The sequence below is a fragment of the Symphalangus syndactylus genome, chromosome 4, assembly GCF_028878055.3.
Source record: "Symphalangus syndactylus isolate Jambi chromosome 4, NHGRI_mSymSyn1-v2.1_pri, whole genome shotgun sequence".
Taxonomy (NCBI): domain Eukaryota; kingdom Metazoa; phylum Chordata; class Mammalia; order Primates; family Hylobatidae; genus Symphalangus; species Symphalangus syndactylus.
The window spans coordinates 118,158,085-118,180,123 of record NC_072426.2 but is presented as its reverse complement, the minus strand read 5'-3'; the positions used below and the strand labels follow the sequence as shown (position 1 = coordinate 118,180,123).

General features: G+C 38.0%; 1 protein-coding gene across 2 annotated transcripts in view; it reads left to right on the top strand.

Annotated features, from left to right (window-relative positions):
- Positions 1 to 22,039, top strand: part of ANAPC10 (anaphase promoting complex subunit 10) — a 396,428-nt gene that overhangs the window by 220,671 nt on the left and 153,718 nt on the right. For both annotated transcript variants that reach the window (XR_010120554.1, XM_055276025.2), the window contains exon 5: positions 10,678 to 10,770. Coding sequence is in view for 1 of the 2 variants with exons in the window: in XM_055276025.2 (XP_055132000.1) it covers positions 10,678 to 10,722 (45 nt within the window). In the remaining variant the exon portion in view is untranslated. The remainder of the gene's footprint in view (positions 1 to 10,677; positions 10,771 to 22,039) is intronic.

Genomic DNA, 22,039 nt, shown 5'->3' with positions numbered 1-22,039 from the left:
GGTAAATACAATTAGTGAAGACAATGAGAAAGGCGGCTAATTGAAGGACACATAGTTTTTCTAAAGGTAGCCGCTGCTTTTCAGCTCCAGTCATTGCTGAGTGGCAACATGAGCCCAGTGTTGCAATTTCTTTTAATTAATTTTCCAAGAGAAGTTGAATTTGATTTTTTGGGGTGAAATCTCCCAATTTTTAAATATTGGCAGATAACATCGTTTTAAAAAACACTGTACAGGCTAAACAAAACTCTGGGAAAAACAGGCTGCCATTTGTGAATTCTGCATTTCCCCCACCTTCTGGTTAGCCTTATCCATTTTCATGGGCTTTATACCTGTAACTTGCAAATTACGTATCTCACAGTCACCATGGGTGGTAGCTGATATCTCCTTTAAGATCAGACTTTATGCTCTATTCATCTTTTCATTCTCACAGTACTCTGCCATGGACTCTGTACTAGGTATCCTCTTAAACATTTTCTGGAGGTTCTTATTTTGCTTTGTTTTTGTTTCAGGATAAGTCAGTGTTTGTACATAAAAGCTTTATAAAATCTGAATTTGATGCTAATTTATCCAAAGCTTTTGGAAATATCTCTCGCTCTCTGTGCTGTTATAACTTCCTCCTCTTAGGAAGTGTTGGTTCAAGTGACAGATGTGTGGAGCTGATCTGCAAGAAGTGTGTGCAGGATGACAGCATGGGCTGGAGGCTTGTGTGCATTTGCAATTCAAGGGGTAGAGCATTGACCTCAACCCCAGCCTCAGCTCACAGGAGTTGGCCTGTGAGGACACACTGCTGCTCCATGTACTGAGGAAAGGTTGGTATTCTCTCTCTCTCTCTCTCTCTTTTTGTTCTCTCTCTGTCTCTTTTTTTCTTTTCAAGAGCCAGTCACAGAAGAGTCATCTTTGCACTGCGCTGGCAATTCTTTAAGTGCCTTTGACCAAGGCGTGTGTATTTTCATGTTTAGAACATATGTATCACCCTCAATTTTTTCTTCATGCTGCATTTCCCTTGGCTCCTCAAATTCCTCAGAATTTATAGTCAGTAACTTCCAAGTCTTCATTCTTCACTATTTGTTTGAGCTCTAGGCCTGCTGCACAATCTATAACTGAACATGTTCAAAATGGGATTTAAAATAATTTCTCTGTCTGTGATGTTCCTTTGGCATTCTCTCTTCAGTGATTTTTATCACCATCTCCATTCGTGCAATCAAGAAATACTAATCCCAGATTGCTTTCTCATTTTTATATCTAATCAGTCAATAGCTCCTGATGATTCTACTTTCAAACCTCACCTCTGTCCTCTACATCTCTGTGCCACTCCCTGAATTCAGACTTCCATCATTTCCTGCCTGTACTATTGCCAGCTTGCACTAGTCATTTCTCCAAGCAAGCTGTTCTATTCTCTGCCACCAGGACTTATAAAATGCGATTTTTCACAATGTTTTTTCTTTTTCTTTCTTTTTTTTTTTTTTTTTTTTTGAGACGGAGTCTCGCTGTCGCCCAGGCTGGAGTGCAGTGGCGCGATCTCGGCTCACTGCAGGCTCCGCCCCCCGGAGTTCACCCCATTCTCCTGCCTCAGCCTCCCGAGTAGCTGGGACTACAGGCCTCCGCCACCTCGCCTGGCTAATTTTTTTTTTTTTGTATTTTTAGTAGAGACGGGGTTTCACCGTGTTAGCCAGGATGGTCTCGATCTCCTGACCTCGTGATCTGCCCATCTCGGCCTCCCAAAGTGCTGGGATTACAGGCGTGAGCCACCGTGCCCAGCCCACAATGTTTTTTCTTTGCTTAAAAACTTTTAGTGGCAGATCCTTACAGTTTTAAAAAACAAATGCCCTGGCATGGACTACAAGCACTTCACATCTTGACCTCAGCCTTCTTCAGTTTTATCTTCCATACTTGACTATGTATCTTGCTACATGTACAATTTCTTTTCCCTAAATAAACCAGGCAGTTTTACTTTTCCATGCCTGGTTTATTTAGGGAAAAGAAATTGTACATGTAAATGGGATAGTTGTACCTGCTATCCCATTGCCTGAAAGGTTCCTTGTGTCTGTGGAGACACTTGGGAAGAATAATTTCTTTGAGAAAGCCTTAGAATTCCTCAGGAGGTTTTAAACGTTTTCTTCTCTGTATTGCCATACTACCTGGGGACATACCTCTATTATTGGATTTGATGTATGATACTATACTTTTTATAACTGCATCAATATCTTCACAACTGTGCTGTATTAACCTTTTGGTGAGAGACCACCTTATTTGAGAATCTGATAAAAAGTATAAACTCCACTTCCCCAGAGGAAAAACACGTGAGAAGACATGTTAAATCTCATATATAATTTAAGAGAATTTAAAATCTCTTTAAAGTCCATCTGTGGGCCCCAGATTAAAAGACCTTATACATAAGATGAGTCCTTCAAGGGCAGAAAGGACCACATTGTTTTCCATCTTTTTAGTATGCCTAGTAAGGATTGTTAACGATTATCACAATAATACTGCTTAACAAACCAGCCCAAACCTTAGCTGCTTAAAATAGTAACCATTCATTTAGCTCAAAATTCTATGAGCTGGTAATCTGGTCTGGGCTCAGTTGGGTGGCTCTTCTGCCCTTGGCTGGACCTCCACATGCATCTGCTGTTAGCCACATGCAGATTAGGCAACTCTGTTAATGATTTTTTTTGGGGGGGTGGTGGGGTTGGGACTGGGTTTCACTCTTGTTTCCCAGGCTGGAGTGCAATGGTGCGATCTCAGCTCACTGCAACCTCCACCTCCTGGGTTCAAGCAATTCTCCTGCCTCAGCCTCCCAAGTAGCTGGGATTACAGGCATGTACCACCACGCCTGGCTAATTTTTGTATTTTTAGTAGAGACGGGGTTTCTCCATGTTGGCCAGGCTGGTCTTGAACTCCTGACCTCAAGTGATCCACCTGCCTCGGCCTCCCAAAGTGCTGGGATTACAGGTGTGAGCCACCGTGCCCAGCCTGGGATATTCGTTAGTGATCATCTAGAACACCTCTACTCTCTTGCATGTGGTCTCTTACCCATCCTGGTCTTATTCTGTGGGTTAGTGAGTTTTCCAAGGCATATGGTGAAAGTAGGCCTAGAGTGGAACTGACACACTATCACCTCTGCCATGTTTTATTGGCCAAAAATAAAAGTGCCAAAGTTAGTCTATATTCAAGAGATGGGAAAATTTACTTCACTTTCTAATAAGAGGAACTGCAAAGCCACATTGCAAAGAGCATGTAGATACAGAAAACAGGGCCATTTTTGCAATCAATCTACCATAGAAGCAGGTAGTATACTAGTTGTTGAATACAATTTTTTGGAAGTGAACCCCAAATTACAGAGAAAACTCAGATAAAATGAAAGAAGAAAGGAAAGGCATTCTAAATAATGGGAATGACATAGCTATTTTGTGATAAAATTTTTTTTCCTTCTGCAGTGGTTTTACATGAAAGGAGGGATCAGATGATAAAAAGCTTAATACAGTGTTTATGTATGTGATTGTTTGTTTACTTAAATATGTCCCATCACATTCCAAAACAGATTCAAGAAAACTTATTGATGAAAGCATAAGTACTTTAAATATTCTAAGGGAAAATCTATGTGTACAGTGTTATTTTACTACCAAAATGCTATTCTTGACTGTAGATATATACTTAGAATTATCTTCTGGCTGGCACTTAAGGACAATAGAGCTACATAATATTCCTATGAATAAAATGAATTGATCTCGTTACTCTAAGGAAGAGCTATACCTACATAATTTCAATGGATGAGAATTAGTTTTGTGGCTTCTTGCTTCTACCATAAAGAAAAGCCTTTCTCATATATAACCTTGGTCTTCCATATTGCAGTTTTAGACCATTTGCTTTTTAAACCAAAATTTGTAGACTCCTCCCTAACTGGTTTCCAAGACATTTTAGACCAATAGTCTCTGTATTTTATATCCATATTAATAAACATTTTTATGTGTGAACAAAATTAATTTATTTGTGAGTTATATGCATAGGCTATGTACCAATATATTATGCACTTTATAAGACATATGTAAGATAGAAAATAACATAGGCTTAAAATAGATGAAAGAAAGAATACTTTAAAAATTATTTTACTTATTTTTGCTTTCGACACCTAGCTCTTTTTGCTCTTATTAGTGAGAGTTGTATAATTTAATATGGTTCAATATGTTTTTAAAATCCTAGCATAAAACTCGAATTTAATGAATCCACAATCAGAGAATTTTTGAATTTTGACTGCCTTATCTTAAAAAGATCACTTATAACTATTTGTAGATCTGAATGGAATCTACAAATGAAAGGAACAAAGGAATGGAAGGAACCCATCATTGACAAGGCTTACCAAATCATGATGATCATTTTTCTAGTCTATACTTCAATTATGCAGAAACTTCTGTTGAAATTTGGATAAAATTTTTTATCTTCCCTGATGCTAACCACTTGCTCTTACAAACTAATTGGGAGTTGCTTGTTACTGTTTTACCAATTGAATTCTAAACCATTAAAACTCTTTGATAAATTATTAAATAGCTTAAATGTTCCATTTCTAAGTGTAAGTGTTCAGTTATGAAAATTTTTATAGGGCTGCATTTGTGTAATTATTGACAACAACACATACAGTGATGGAAACGCTTTAAATATGTTTTCAAAATGTTATCAGCATAGCTTGAATTTCTTTCAAAGAACAGTTATTTTAAATTGATTGTGAAAATATCATCTTTACCTTGAAAGCAGATAGCATGTGTGTCCCTTGTTTTTTAAATATCAGCAAACTCTGAGTGATAGAAAATATTTTCAACGTTGCTCCATATCTCAATGTCAAACTGTAGAGTCCTCTACATTAAAACAATTAATTATAGTAAAATACTCATAATACACATTTACCATTTTAGCAATTTTTAAATGTATAGTTCATTAATGTTAAGTACATTCACATTGTTGGATAACCAATCTCCAGAATTATATGGATCTTGCAAAACTGATACTCTATACCTATTAAACAACTGTCCATCCCTCCTTCTCCCTAGGCTCTGATAACTACCCTTTCATTTTCTGTCTCTATGCATTTCACTATTATAGGTACTCATATAAGTGGTATTATACAGTACTTATCTTTTCGTTGTTGGCTTATTTCGTTTAGCATAATGTCCTTAAGGCTCATCCATATTATGGCATGTGTCAGAATTTCCTTCTTTTTAAAGGCTGAACACTATTTCATTGTATGTATATCTGTATCACATTTTGCTTATCTGTTCATCTGTTGATGGACACTGGGTTGCTTCCACCTTTTGGCTTTTGTGAATGATGGTGCTATGAACATGGGTGTACAAATATCTCTTCAGTACACAGCTTTCAATTCTTTTGGGTATATACCCAGAAGTAGAATTTATGCATCATATAGTAATTCAATTTTTAATTTTTTGAGGAATTACCATATTGTTTCCCATAACAACTATACCATTTTATATTCTCACCAATAGTGCACAAGAATATACTATCTCCAGATCCTTGCCAATACTTGCTATTTTCTGTTTTGTTTTTTGATAATAGTCATCCTAATGGGTATTAGGTATTTGACTTCCCTTTATTTGAAGGTTCTAGTTTTTCTAAAATTGAACTTATGAGTGACATTTTGTAGCATTTTGTTACAATAGCTTGCCTATGAATGGTGAAGCAAAAAGATTTCATTTATGCTGCCTCGGTAAACTTATTCCAAAAACCTTTTAAGACATTTCATCGAAGTAGTTGCTCCATCATTGATACACTTACACAATTTTCTCTTAAAATATTGTTTTTGCTAGATTGAGTATTGCTACTGTAATTAAAACTGCATCAGGATAGGGAGCAGATGCTCTATAAATATTAGTTGAGTGATTTTTGAGAAGACACATTCTTTAGTACATATCTTTTTGTGGTATATGCACAGGTATATGCGTGCACACACACATGCACACAAATAGTTATATATTTAACCATTGAAACGGGATCTAGAAAATACCATAAGCTGAGATACATTAGAAACCTGTGCTTTCATTCGTCTGTAAATCAACCTCCCAACACTTCAAAACATATTTTAATTATTTATTTAAACTTCAGCTTTTTTTTTTTTTTTTTTTTTTTTTGAGATGGAGTCTCACTCTGTTGCCCAGACTGGAGTACAGTGGCGCCATCTTGGCTCACTGAAAGTTCTGCCTCCCAGGTTCACGCTATTCTCCTGCCTCAGCCTCCCGAGTAGCTGTGATTACAGGCGCCTGCCACCACGCCCGGCTAATTTTTTGTATTTTTAGTAGAGACAGAGTGTTAGCCAGGATGGTCTCGATCTCCTGACCTCATGATCTGCCCCCCTCAGCCTCCCAAAGTGCTGGGATTACAGGTGTGAACCACTGCACCGGCCAGCTTTTTTTTTTATATTAACAAAGGAATACAATTTTGTTGCCAGATTTTTTTTTTTTTTTTTTTTTTTGCGACAGTCTCGCTCTGTTGCCCAGGCTGGAGTGCAGTGGTGCAATCTCAGCTCACTACAACCTCTGCCTCCCAGGTTCAAGTGATTCTTGTGCCTCAGCCACCTGAGTAGCTGGGATTATAGGTGTGTGCCACCATGTCCAGCTAATTTTTAGTAGAGACGGGGTTTGCTACATTTCACAGGCTGGTCTCAAACTCCTGGCATCGAGTGATCTGCTTGCCTTGGCCTCCCAAAGTGCTGGGATTGCAGGCGTGAGCCACCATGCCCAGCCTATTGCCAGATTGTTTTACATATGTTATTTTGCCATTTTAAATTACGGAGTGAAGAAAAAATGAGAACCCAATGGTATGTGGCTTTTTGTACTTTATTATTTAATGAGAAATCTCAAAGGAGACCTCTAAACATCTCTCATCAAGTTTAGTAAAATTTTTCAAAATAATAGATTAAGTATAACATGACTTTAAACTGCACGTAAAATTACAGAAGCTTTTCTCCATGTTTATTTTACAGCTACATAAATTTTTTGCTAATTTTGATATGTTCACATTCTTATTAGCCATGCTTCAGGTATATATGGTATATAAGGTTCATTATTATAAAAGTGGATATAAATCTGTATTTCAAATAAACTTAAAAATTTTAAAAATATTTGGTTTGACTTCTTTCCAGAAGTAATTTAATAGTCTTTTTTAAAAAAACCTCATATTATTGTTGACAAAGAGTTTAAAATATGAGGCGTGAGCTCTGTTCTTTTCTTGTGATTGGCTTGTGTTCGTATTATTAATATTATCTTCAATCTTTAACTTTGTAGTAGGAATATTTTTCAGCTACCTGTTCATTTTATGAGGTTAAATTTTATTGAAATGGTTAAATCTGTGTAAGGGGAACATGTCGATTGCAATACATTGCAATCCACTGAATGGATGAGCACACCTATGGTAGAAACTGCTGACTGTTTGCCATAATTTGTTTCTTCTTCTTGAGCACATAACCAGGCTACATTTCCTGGCTTCCCTTGTGGTTAGGTGTGGCTCTGAGACTAAGTCATGGCCAATGGAGGATGAGCTTCAATAATATGTACCACTTTCAGTCTGGTCCCATAAAAAGCCTTCTAGAAGTGATTCTCCAAGGTTCTTCCTTCTTCCTGCAGGAAGCGATGCAGATGGCTATGCTAACCATAAGCCGAAGTTGGCAGAGCCTCATCTAAGTGATGGCATGGCTTGAGCTGTCCTACTGATCTCATCACCAGAATGGCACCCTAAGCAAGAACTAACTTCCTATTGTGTTGAGCCATTATCTGCTTGGTCTATGTGTTACTGCAGCCCAGCCAGCCTGAACTGATGCTACCCCTATCATACCCTTAGCACAGTTGAGCCCTCAACCTTCTTTCAGGAAGACTCACAGTCCACAGGTGGTGGGTGAGAGGTGACTGTCTGTATCTGCACCAAATGAGGACAACTGGTGTCATCCAGATTTTAACTCTTAGTGAGGCTTTCTTTCCTTCTTAGTGTTTAGCTTAAAAGTCAATAGAAATAGAAGTTCTAGTAATTTTTTCCTAGACCCTGTATTTATTATACTTCCCTTAGCAAACTATTGCTTTAAGAAACTTGACTATGTGTTTTACATTTCTTTACTGGGCCAACTTTGTGACTGCTATAAAATGACAGTGTAAGTAGGAGTTTGGCATTGGTAAGGTTGCATTATTCTGTGAGAAGGAAAAAAAGAGATCTGATTCTCATTCCATTGTTCTGGCAACAGAAATAAAAACTGCATGAAATATGTAACTTTAATGTATTTTTCATTGCTCACGTGCCCTTCTATGGGATTTCCTGACTGGCTTCTTTATTCCATAGGGTCCTCCGTTGTTAATTTGACATATGCAAAGCGTTTCTCTGTTGCTACCATTGTATTTCTTTTTTAAAGAATGAGTGATGGGAAATAGAGCTCCACTGGAGTTCCAGTCCCATTTGGTGTGAGACTGGGCAATGTGATTCAGCCCAGATCTGACTCTTTCTCATTGGGGTTAGTTTTTGCTTGTGAAAGAATGTTTCTTAAGTTAGCCCCATTCCTGCCTTCCCACCCATGGAATAAATCACCAGTGCAGAAAAGAGTGGCAGTCCAGTTGGTAAACTGCCACTAAATAGCTTCATCCTATTTTCCTGGCCCCTTCCCCACCTGCCCATCTTCATCTTATACAAATGGATATTAAGCAAATCTATGAGCATCCAAAGCAGACAGCACTTTTAAAATGAGCAGGGCCGGCTGAATCTCTACCCTCTCGCTGACAGAATTAAAACTGATGAGAAAGTGAAACATTACTTCAAATGTTTGCTTAAGGATGGGGAAGTTGGGCCCAACCCCTCCATATTGCCAAATGTTACATGGAGCATCGTAAAATCAAATTCTCACATCTTCTTGTCCTCCCATTAGATCACATTAAATTCTGGCAATGAGACCAGCCCGCCTTGGTGGTTTTCTGGTTTGTGGTTTGCTCTTGGCTTTCTTCGTAGGCTTTAAAAATGATTTTATTTTGCGAACAAGTCAGTGATAGTCAGACTCTAGAGTAAACTTGCTTGAGCCAACATTTGCAGTAATAACATTTCACATTATCAAGAGTTTCCTGAAGGACTGCAAAGAATGAAAACAAAGAAGAGCTTTTCTGGTAGTGGTTGTTTTTCTTCAGATGCTGGTAACCTCCCGCATAGAGAGGCTATGAATTCAGGCTTTGAAGAGCTCCTCACAAGCATCTACAGTTCTTTGCCTTTAAGGTGAAACTAGAGAACTGGAACAGATTTGGGTTTTCTTGTTTTCTGGTTTGCTGGATATGTAAATGATTCTCCCTTTTCCTTTTCTTGGGTGGCTTTTCTGATTATCTTCTTCCATCTTTCATGGCATAGGAGCCGGAGGGTGGTGGGCTTGGCAGAGGTTGCCCTGGGTCAAGGAAGGGAAAGTTCAGTTTAGGTAAGTCCAGCTAAGTATTCCAAATGAGGACTTTCTCAATGCTCCTCATAGTGTTTTTCTCCAAAAAGTATTTATGCTGCCTGTATAAAGAAAATGAAAAGTGATCTTTAGAATAAAGCATACAACTGGTTTTTGCAGTACTTGGATGCTGATGGGGATGATGAAAATGGTGAATATAATGATTCATTAATGAAAAATAATAAGTAAATGAGTTTATGATATTAAAAATGAAGGTCAGATAGGTGGTACACATTACCTTGAAGTGTTTTAAGATCAAAGTCTTTTTTTTATTTTTATTTTTTTAATTGTGGTAAACTATGCACAAGAGTCATCATTTTAACTTTTTTTTTGAGATGGAGTTTCGCTCTTGTCACCCAGGCTGGAGTGCAATGGCACGGTCTCGGCTCACTGCAATCTCGGCTCACTGCAGCCTCTGCCTCCTGGGTTCAAGTGATTCTCCCACCTCAGCCTCCCAAGTAGCTGGGATTACAAGTGTGCACCACCAAGTTCAGCTAAGTTTTTTGTTATTATTAATAGAGACTGGGTTTCACCATATTGGCCAGGCTGGTCTCGAACTCCAGACCTCAGGTGATCCACTCACCTCAGCCTCCAGGCAAGAGCCACCTCGGCCGGCCCATTTTAACCATTTTTAAGTGTACAGTTCAGTGGCGTTCAGCACACTCACATTGTTGTGCAACCATCACCACCACCCATCTCCAGAACTTTTTTTGTTCTTGCAAAACTGAAACTCCATACTCATTCAATAAGTCCTCATTTCCCCCTGCCCCCGGTCCCTAGTAACTACCATTTTACTTTTGGTGTGTATGAATTTGAGCACTCTAAATACCTCATGTAAGTGGAATCGTATGGCATTTGTCCTTTTGTGACTGGCTTATTTCACTTAACATAATGTCTTCAGGGTTCACCCATGTTGTACTATGTGTTAGAATTTTCTTGTTTTTAAAGGCTGAATAACATTGCATTGTATGTTTGTACTACATTTTATTTGTTCATCCATGAATAGACTTGGGTTTGCAGACTCACTTTTATCAGAGAGCATCGATAGGATTTGAATGGCAAGGACTGATGTTCTGAAGAGTAGAACTTGAATAATTATGCAAATTCCCTCAGTTCGAAAGTCTTATAAGTCAAGCCAGACTAATAAAATTATATTGATCAATTTGCCAACATGTATTTACTGAATATCATGTCCTTTTCTATTTTTATTCTTATTTTTGTAGAGATGGGGTTTTGCTATGTTGCCTGGGCTGATTGTGAACTTCTGAGCTCAAGCCATCTGCCTGCCTTGGCCTCCCAAAGTCCTAGGATTACAGGTATGAGCCATTGCACCTGGCCACCTTTTTGTATCTTTAATAATATAGTCTTTTTAAATTACAAGATATATCATTGCAAAAAACTAGACAATATAGAAAAGCATGAAGACGAATATAAAGGGAACTTGAAAAATTGTAGCCGTGTTAATACTGTGAATATTTTGGGATATGTTGCACCAAAAATGGTGTTGATCTAAATATAAGCACTGTAGATATAGACGGTGACTTTTTAAAACTTATATAGAACTGGGAACATATTCACATGCTTGCAAACTGCTTTTGTTAATTAGTAATATATTTGGCACATATATAAATAAGTTTTATAATGGTTGCTTTTAAACATTTTAAATTGTGGAAGCTTTTCTTCATATGAACTTCCAGAATATTAATTTATAAAAATTGGAACTTTTCTAGTTAAAGTGGACAAGGGAAGTCTAGAGCTCACCAGCTCAGGACCAACAGTTAATTGCAATAGTTTTTGAGGCACCCCTTAGAGACCCCACAATTCTGTTATGGGTTGCATGTATTCTGTAAAAAGATGTTGAAGTCCTACTGCCCCAGTTCCTTTGAAAGTGACCAAATGCTTACGGGGTATTTACAAAGTTAAGATGAGTGGACCCTAATCCAACATGATTCGTGTCCCTACAAAAAAGAGAAATCTGGACACAGACACAGGTACATGCATAGGAAGACTGCCATGTGAAGATAAAGGCAGATATCAGAGTGGTGCATCCACAAGCCAAGGAACCCCAGAGATTGCCAGCAAACACAAGAAGGAGGAGAGAAGCATGAAAGAAATTCTCCCCACAGCCCTCAGATGGAACCAACCCTGCTGACACCTTGATCTAAGAGTTATAGCCAACAACTGTAAGACAATAGATTTCTGTTTTTCTAAGCCACCTAGATTTTGTTACTTTGTTATGGCAGCCCTAGAGAAATGAATATAGACTTCCAAAAACATGATTTGAAACCACTACTTTTTGTCAATATTGTAAAAGTCTGCAGGTATTCCCCTGTATGGAAGTATATAATGTACTTAATCAGTCCTTATTAATGTACATGAATAGTCAGAATGTTCCAGTATTTTAAAGTATGATGCTGTGAACACCCTTTTAGGTAAATTTTTACATCTGTCCTATTGTTTTCTTAAAATAACTTGCCAGAGGAGGAATCGTTGGATTAGCTAATAAGGATATTTGAAATTTTGATATTACTGCCAACATGCTCTCCAAAAAGCCTGTACTAAGTTATTCTCTTAGCTATCAGGTCTGAGACTACATATGTTTCTCTGTGTCCTTACTGGATACTGTCAGTGTTTTTTAAAATCTGAATTTAGTTTTAATTTTTACTAAAGGAATATATGAAGGTATTTTAAGTAAGTAAATTGGTTTTACACGACATAGAAACTGGCAGTCCTCGCTGCATCCTTCTTCACCTCTGTCATTCCTCAGAGGCAACCACTTTCAATTCTCATAGCTATTTCTTCTGTTTTTTATACTTACATTTCTAAATATCATGCTTATATTACTACTTTTAAATTTTTTCAATTTTAAGCATTATTCATTGACTTACTATTATGGAAGATTAGAAAGTAGCTCTCTAATACATGCCCTCCCCCATATTCCCAAATGATTTATATCACAATTTTTGTTAAATCAGTATTCAGTTTACATATTACATGTTATTATGGCTATATTTTTATTTTATTTTTTATTTTAGATGGAGTCTCACTCTTGTCACCCATGCTGGAGTGCAGTGGTGTGATCTCAGCTATCAGTAACCTCTGCCTTCCGGGTTCAAGTGATTCTCCTGCCCCAGCCTCCTGAGTAGCTGGGATTACAGGTACCTGCCACCATGTAGGGGTAATTTTTATATTTTTAGTAGAGACGGGGTTTCACCATGCTGGCCAGTCTGGTCTCGAACTCCTGACTTTAAGTGATCCATCTGCCTCGGCCTCCCGAAGTGCTGGGATTACAGGCATGAGCCACTGTGCCTGGCCCAATGATTATAAATAGTATTTTCAGCTGAGTCATATAGAATACTATATTTATTTTTCTTAAGTCTCCCTGTGAAGGGTTAATCATTAATTCATTTTTTCTTTGCTTAGTTTTTGTAAATGTATTACTAATTTGTATGCAAACTCTCTGCCTGAAGTCTACATATTGTCACAATGAATTTTAACACTTTCCTATCAGTTTAGTTTTTTTTGAATTATCCTTCCAGTAATCATTCAATCTCCCGTACCTTACTTTCTAGATCTGCTGCACATTTATCACTCTGGATTTTCCTTCACAGTAATCCTGAGGATTTCCTTTGCCTCTCTTCTGTGTTGTATCTCCTGCTTCCTGGATCCCATATCTTTCTGTTTCTTGATTTACTACCTTGCTTTGTTGGAGTTTGTTCCCACTGAGGGAGTAACAGAACCTTCCTCTTGTTTTAAACTTCAATGGGAATAGTCTTTATGGTTCATCAGAAGTATCATATAGGTTTCTGGTGGTAGCTTCTGTCAGTTTGCTGAATAAAAACTTTTCTTATCAAGAGTGATCATTAAGTTTTAGCAAGTACCTTTTCATGTGTATTTAGATAATAATGTAATTTTTCTTTTTTAAGCTCTTGGTGTAGTGAATTACACTAAACGACAGACTAATGTTAACCTGTTCTAGCATTTCTGTGAAAAAGACTGCCAGTTCATGCTATAATTCTCTTAATGCACTACTGAGTTAAAATGTCCAATATTTGGCTCTCTCTTTGTCTGTTATTGGTGTATCAGAATGCTTGTGAGTTTTGTACATTGATTTTGTATCCTGAGACTTTGCTGAAGTTGCTTTTCAGCTTAAGGAGGTTTTGGGCTGAGATGATGGGATTTTCTAAATATACAATCACATCATCTGCAAACAGAGACAATTTGACTTCCTCTCTTCCTATTTGAATACCCTTTATTTCTTTCTCTTGCCTGATTGCCCTGGCCAGAATGTCCAATACTATGTTGAATAGGAGTGGTGAGAGAGGGCATCCTTGTCTTGTGCTGATTTTCAAAGGAAATGCTTCCAGCTTTTGCCCATTCAGTATGATATTGGCTGTGGGTTTGTCATAAATAGTTCTTATTATTTTGAGATACGTTCCATCAATACCGAGTTTATTAAGAGTTTTTAGCATGAAGCGGTGTTGAATTTTATTGAAGGCCTTTTCTGCATCTGTTGAGATCATCATTTGGTTTTTGTCATTGGTTCTGTTTATGTGATAGTTTATGTTCTAGAAAGAGAATAAAATACCTAGGGATAAAACTGACAAGGGATGTGTAGGACCTCTTCAAGGAGAGCTACAAACCGCTTCTCAAGGAAATAAGAGAGGACACAAACAAATGGAAAAACATTTCACGCTCATGGATAGGAAGAATCAATATCATGAAAATTTCTATACTGCCCAAAGTAATTTATATATTCAGTGCCATCTCCATCAAGCTACCATTGACTTTCTTCTCTACTGGGGGAAATTCACCCCCGATATTTCACGTAGGTGCTCTTCTATTTTCCCTGTCGACCAGTCTGAGAAATAAAGGGACAGAGTACAAAAGAGAGAAATTTTATAGCTGAGTGTCCAGGGGAGATATCACATGTTGGCAGGTTCCGTGAAGCCCCCTGAGCCGTAAAACCAGCAAGTTTCTATTAGTGATTTTCAAAAGGAGAGGGACTGTACGAATAGGGTGTGGGTCATAGAGATCACACTCTTCACAAGGTAATAAAATATCACAAGGCAAATGGAGGCAGGGTGATCTCACAGGACCACAGGACTGGGGTGAAATTAAAATTGCTAATGAAGTTTCGGGCATGCATTGTCATTGATAACATCTTATCAGGAGACAGCATTTGAGAGCAGACAACCGGTCTGACCAAAATTTATTAGGCGGGAATTTCCTCGTCCTAATAAGCCTGGGAGTGCTACGGGAGACCAGGGCTTATTTCATCCCTTATCTATGACCGTAAAAGACAGCCGTCCCCAAAGTGACCATTTCAGAGGACTCCCCTTAGGGATGCATTCTCTTTCTCAGGGATGTTCCTTGCTGAGAAAAAGAATTCAGCGATCTTTCTCCTATTTGCTTTTGAAAAAAGAGAAATGTGGCTCTGTTCTGCCCAGCTCATAGGCAGCCAGAGTTTAAGGTTATCTCCCTTGTTCCCTGAACATTGCTGTTATCCTGTTCTTTTTTCAAGGTGCCCAGATTTCATGTTGTTCAAACAATTTGTGCAGTTAAGGTAATTATCACAGTGTCCCGAGGCAACATTCATCCTCAGCTTAGGAAGATGACGGGATTAAGAGATTAAAGACAGGCATAGGAAATCACAAGGGTATTGATTGGGGAAGTGATAAGGGTCCATGAAATCTTCACAATTTATGTTCAGAGATTGCAGTAAGGAGATGTGTAAGAAATTATAAAAGTATTAATTTGGGGAACTAATAAATGTCCATGAAATCTTCACAATTTATGTTCTTCTGCCATGGCTTCAGCTGGTCCCTCCGTTTGGGGTCCCTGACTTCCCGCAACACTTCTCAGAATTAGAAAAAACTACTTTAAATTTCATATGGAACCAAAAAAGAGCCTGTATGGTCAAGACAATCCTAAGCAAAAAGAACAGAGCTGGAGGCATCATGCTACCTGACTTCCAACTATACTACAAGGCTACAGTAACAAAAACAGCTTGGTACTGGTCCCAAATCAGATATATAGACCAATGGAACAGAACAGAGGCCTCAGAAATAATGCCACACATCTATAACCATCTGATCTTTGACAAACCTGACACAAATGAGCAATGGGGAAAGGATTCCCTATTTAATAAATGGTGTTGGAAAAACTGACTAGCCATATGCAGAAAACTGAAACTGGACCCCTTCAATGTGTAAACATTATACGAAAATTAACTCAAGATGGATTAAAGACTTAAACGTAAGACCTAAAACCATAAAAACCCTAAAACCGTAAAAACCCTAGAAGAACACCTAGGCAATACCCTTCAGGACATAGGCATGGGCAAAAACTTCTTGACTGAAACACCAAAAGCAATGGCAATAAAAGCCAAAATTGACAAATGGGATCTAATTAAACTAAAGAGCTTCTGCACAGCAAAAGAAACTATCATCAGATTGAACAGGCATCCTACAGAATGGGAGAAAATTTTTGCAATCTGTCCATCTGACAAAGGTCTAATATCCAGAAGCTACAAGGAACTTAAACAAATTTACAAGAAAAAAACAAACAATCCCATCAAAAAGTGGGCAAAGGATATGAACAGACACTTCTCAAAAGAAGACATTTATGCAGCCAACAAACATATGAAAAAAAGCTCATCATCACTGGTCATTAGAGAAACGTAAATCGAAACCACAATGAGCTATCATCTCATGCCAGTTAGAATGGTGATCATTAAAAAGTCAGGAAACAACAGATGCTGGAGAGGATGTGGAGAAACAGGAATGCTTTTACACTGATGGTGGGAATGTAAATTAGTTCAACCCATTGTGGAAGACAGTGTGGCAATTCCTCAAGGATCTAGACTCAGAAATATCATTTGACCCAGCAATCCCATTACTGGGTATATACCCAAAGGATTATAAATCATTCTACTATAAAGACACATGCGCATGTATGTTTATTGCAGCACTATTCACAATAGCACAAACTTGGAACCAACCTAAATGCCCATCATGTTAGACTGGATAAAGAAAATGTGGCACATATACACCATGGAATACTATGCAGCCATAAAAAAGGTTGAGTTAATGTCTTTTGCAGGAACTTGCATGGAGCTGGAAATCATCATTCTCAGCAAACTAACACAGGAACAGAAAACCAAACACCACATGTTTTCACTCATAAGTGGGAGATGAACAATGAGAATATATGGACACAGGGAGGGGAACATCACACACCAGGGCCTGTTGGGGGTTGCGAGGCTAGGGGAGGTATGGCATTAGGAGAAATACCTAACATAGATGATGGGTTGATGGGTGCAGCAAACCACCATGGCATGTGTACACCTAGTAACAAACCTGCACGTTCTGCACATGTATCCCAAAACTTAAAGTGTAATATAAAAAATTCCAATATTTTTGGGGAGATTTTTGCCTCCATTTGTCTTTGGATTTTTTGATTTTTTTGTGGGTTTCTTTCTTTCTATTTTTATCTGGTTATGGTTCAGTGTGATGTTAAATTTGTAGAATGAGCCGAAAGCATTCCATTTTTTTCTATGTTCTGTAACAGTGTAAATAATACAGGAATTATCTGTTCTTTGTAGGTTTAATACAATGTGCCTATAAGATTGTCTGGGCATTGTGCCCTTTCTAGAGTTTTGATTTCTTCTAAATTTCTTTTCTAGTTACTGGGTTTTTCAGGGTGTCAGCTCCTTTTTGAGTCAACTTTGCTTACTGTTTTTTCTACTACATTATCTATTTCAACTAATTTTCAGATTTGTTTGGTGTAAACTTGTATTTGAGTTCTTATGATTAAACATTTTTCCCACATCATTTTTTCTATTTATTTATTTATGTATTTATTTATTTTTATCTTTTAGGTTCAGGGGTACATGTGCAGGTTTGTTATGTTGGTAAATTGGGTGTCATAGGGGTTTGGCATACAGATTATTTTGTTACCTAGGTAAAAAGCATAGTACCAATAGGTAGTTTTTGGATCCTCACCTTCCTCCCTCCCTCCACCCTAAAGAAGGCCCCAGTGTCTGTTGTTCCCTTCTTTGTGTCTATGTGTACTCAATGTTTAGCTCCCACTTATAAATGAGAACATGTGGTATTTGCTTTTCTGTTCATACATTAGTTTGCTTAGGATAATACCCTCCAGTTTCATCCATGTTGCTGCATATGAGATGATTTCATTCTTTTTTACGGCTGCATATATTCCACGGTGTGTATGTGCCACATTTTCTTTATCCAGTTTATCACTGATGGGCATTTAGGTTGATCCCATGTCTTTGTTATTGTGAATAATGCTCTGATGAACATACATGTGCATGTATCTTTAAGGTAGAATAATTTATATTTCGTTTGGTATATACACAATAATGGGATTGCTTGGCAGAATGGTAACTCTGTTTTAAGTTCTTTGAGAAATTGCCAAACTGCTTTCCACAATGGCTGAACTAATTCACATTCCCATCAGCAGTGTTTAAGGGGTTCCCTTTTCTCTGTAACCTTACCAACATTTGTTGTTTTTGACTTTTCAGTGATAGCCATTCTGACTGGTGGGAGATGGTATCTCATCGTGGTTTTGATTTGCATTTCTGTAATAATTAGCAATGTTGAGCATTTTTTCATATGCTTGTTGGCTCCATATGTGTCTTCTTTTGAAAAGTGTCTGTTTATGTCGTTTGCTCAATTTTTAATGGTGGTGTTTTTTTGCTTGTTAATTCGTTTAAGTTCCTTATAGATTCTGGATATTAGACCTTTGTCAGATGCATAGTTTGCAAATATTTTCTTCAATTCTGCAGGTTGTCTGCTTATACTGTTGATAGTTTCTTTGGCTGTGCAACAGTTCTTTAGTTTAATTAGATACCATTTGTCAATTTTTGTTTTTGTTGCAATTGCTTTTGGCATTTCTGTCATGAAATCTCTGACAGGTCCTATGTCCAAAATGGTATTTCCTAGGTTATCTTCTAGGATTTTTATAGTTTTGGGTTTTACATTCAAATCTTTAATCCATCTTGAGTTGATTTTTATATATGGTGTAAGGAATAGGTCCAGTTTCAATCTTCTGCACATGGCTAGCCAGTTATCCCAGTAGCATTTACTGAATAGGGTGTCCTTTCCCCATTGCTTGTTTTTGTCAGATTTGTCAAAGATCAGATAGTTGTAAGTGTACCCCCATTATTTCTGGATTCTCTAACTTGTTCCATTTGTCTATGTGTCTGTTTTTGTACAAGTACCATGCTGTTTTAGCTACTATAGCCTTGTAGTGCAGTTTAAAGTTGGGTAGTGTGGTGCCTCCAGCTGTGTTCTTTTTGTTTAGGATTGCTTTGGCTATTTGGGCTCTTTTTTGAATATTAGAACTCTTACATCCATATTTTATGTCTCCAGTTTTCTACTCACATATCTTTGTACTGTGTTACTACTGTGTTTTGGGATAATGTTTTTATTTCAATTTTCAAGCTAAGTTATTTGATATTTATGTTTTTCCATTCTTCTATTTAGTCTATATATTGAATTATTTAAATCAAGAGTTATATTTTAAACTTCTAATTATTTCTAAAATAATTTTACCTTTTTCAATACCATAACTGTTCTATTTTACGGATACAATATTCTCACATCTCTCTCCCTCTCTCTCTGTATGTGTGTTTGTGTACATTTATGTGTTTTCTGCTGTTTCCTTGATGTAGCAGATATTCATTAGTATCATTTTCTGCATCTTCCTTGGTGAGAAAAAGTTCATATTGCTGAGTCATGCATCACTTCCATCTCCGCTATCATGCCAGTAAGTTTCTATGCTTATTGACCAAGCCCTAGGGTAGCCAGTGAAAAAGCCTAAATGAAATACACAAAACAGATTTTCTTCTTCTCACTAGGTAGGTTCTCCTCAATGGAGAAGCCAGCCCTGTGGTGAGAATTCAGTGGAACACAATGTTCTCCTACTCTGCCATACTGAGGAGTCCAGCAATAGGCCTTTTCTCCAGACTTTCTTGTAACTAATTCTCTAATCTTTTTTCTTTCCCATGCAAGACTGTCTGGCCAAACCATTAGCTCTTTCCCATGGACTGTAGATTCAAACCCTTCTTTCTGTCTTTTCAGGCAAAGCGTAGAGCCAGATGCACTATTTAAGTTTGCTCATTGGGTGCACTTGGTTTCTCAGGTTGTCTGCTTGGCCCTCTTCCAAGCGGTACTTTCCTTCTTCTCTCTCTTTCCCTTCCTTTCCTTACTCTTCTAAAGCTTTTTAATAAATGTTCACTCCTGCTTTGAAGCTTGCCTCAGTCTCTAATTCTGCCTTATGCCACTCAGTCGAATTCTGTCTTCTGAGGAAGCAAGAATTGAAATTGCCACAGACCCGAAGATAGGCCACTGGTAACTTGGTGTAACTCGGATCCCTTCCACCGCTAACATATTTGGTGCCATGACTTGGATACTTTCCTAGTGGAAAGCTGCTGCTGGACCTTCCACCTTGAGGGCAAGCCTGCTTCCTTGTTTTCACTTTGCATGCCACGTGACTTCTTAAACATACATTTCCTGTTATTCACGCACCGTGTTTCTCTGTGTTTGTGTGGCAGCAAAGGTGTGGGCTCCTGTGCGGATATTCCCTGAGGTGTATATTTGTTTCAACCAGCTCAAGTGACCTTTAATCCTTCCTCTGCTTTTTCTTTCAACTAAAATTGGATCTTAAGAAAAAAAAAGACAAAAAAATACGTACAATTTTGCTCATTGAACATATTGCTTTTTCTGATTGTTCTTTTATTGGGCAACTTACAATTGGGGCTTTAATATGCAGCAGTTCAGTTTTGGCTGGTGCCAGCTACAAACCAGGCTGACATTTTTTTCTTCTTCTTCAATTAATTAGTTGCAGGGAACTCCTCATAAGGCCATGTGTATTAGTTTGTGGAGAGGTTGCAATGTAGCAAGAGTATTTGGTAAATACGTATTTCCCAAGAGGGAAATAGCTTGCTCTGATAATTTCAGGATTTTCCTATCAACACTTGCTGGAGTGCATGTATAGTATCTGCATCTGTAACAATTTTAAAATCATTAGATATACTGGGTCATAAAGCCAGAGCTTCTTGAACTGCAGCCTAGACTGGCTGCAGAGCCTTCTCTTATTCTGGGACCTACTCAAAACTGGCAGCTTCAACACGTACTTAGTTTGGTAGATGATTGCATTAATGGCCCCACTTAATGGCTGCCATGTATCTATACACTTTGACTTTTAACTTTATAGTCCCTTTCTATCTGTGTTTGGGCTTAGCAATGAGACTTGCATTGGTCAAAGGGATAACAGATAACTTGACTGAAGGAGAAGCTGAAAAAGGTGCTGTGTGTTTGTTTCTTTTTCCAAATCCTGTACAGTATTAGGTTGCTGGAAGATATGACACCATGTGTCAAAGAGCTGAGTTTTCCCAGCTGAGACTATCCCATAGTTGCCATACTCATACATATTGCCTTCTGAATGGAAAGAGACTACCAAATACTGCCTTTTTCATAGTTGTAGGGTGTTCAAGGCACAGTGTCTTATCTTTCAACTTTGGAGATTTCCCAGCATAACCTCAGAAAACTGGACTCCTGGAATGCTCTCTGAAATGTCTTCCAAATTTTCAATCTTGTTAGCTGACACTGCTGCACACCACTGGCTCACATCTCCTTTTTGCCTTCCAAACTCTATAGGAATACATCTCATTGTCAGATTCTAAATCATATATAAAACCTAAGCTGCAAAAGAGTCTTGCACATGTAATATTTAGCTCTCTAGAGCTTGACATATGGGACCATAATATAGAATAGAAAGGGCCATGAATAGATACCAAATACCAACAGACAATATTTATCCATTCATAACCTGCAACTTGAGAAAACTCTGCTAGACTGAATCCACCTTTCCAGCCTTAACATTCACTTTTCTTTGTGTGTCCTTTTCCTTGGCGAAACAGAATCATTCTTCTCTGTATGCATATCACACTAAGCAGTTTTCTTTTTTCAGCTCTGCTTATTTAAATCCTGTTGATCTGTCAGGGTTATCTAAAAAATTATTGGCTCTAGTTAGCTTTCATGGATACTGTATTAGTCTGTTCTCACAGTGCTATAAAGACATACTTGAGACTGGGTAATTTGTAAAGAAAAGAGGTTCAATCAGCTAAAGATTCTGCAGGGTGTGCAGGCTTCTGCTTCTAGAGAGGACTCGGAGCTTACAATTATGGCAGAAGGCAAAGGGGAAGCAGGTACATCTTCACGTGGCTGGCAGGAGAGAGAACAAGGCAGAAAGTGCTACACACTTTCAAACAATCAGATCTGGGAACTCTATCACAAGACAGCACTAGGAGGATTGTGCTAAACCATCAGAAACCACTCCCATGATTTAGTCACCTTCCACCAAGCCCATCCTCCAACACTGGGGATTACAATTCAATATGAGATTTGGGTGGGAACACAGAGCTAAACCATATCAGATACCTCCAGAAAGAGAGGCTTTTTCTCTCCTTTAAAATTCTTTCATGATTTGTACTTCTTTCACGATACTTCTCTTATTTCACCTGGCATTACTGTAATATTTGTACATCTCTAATCACCT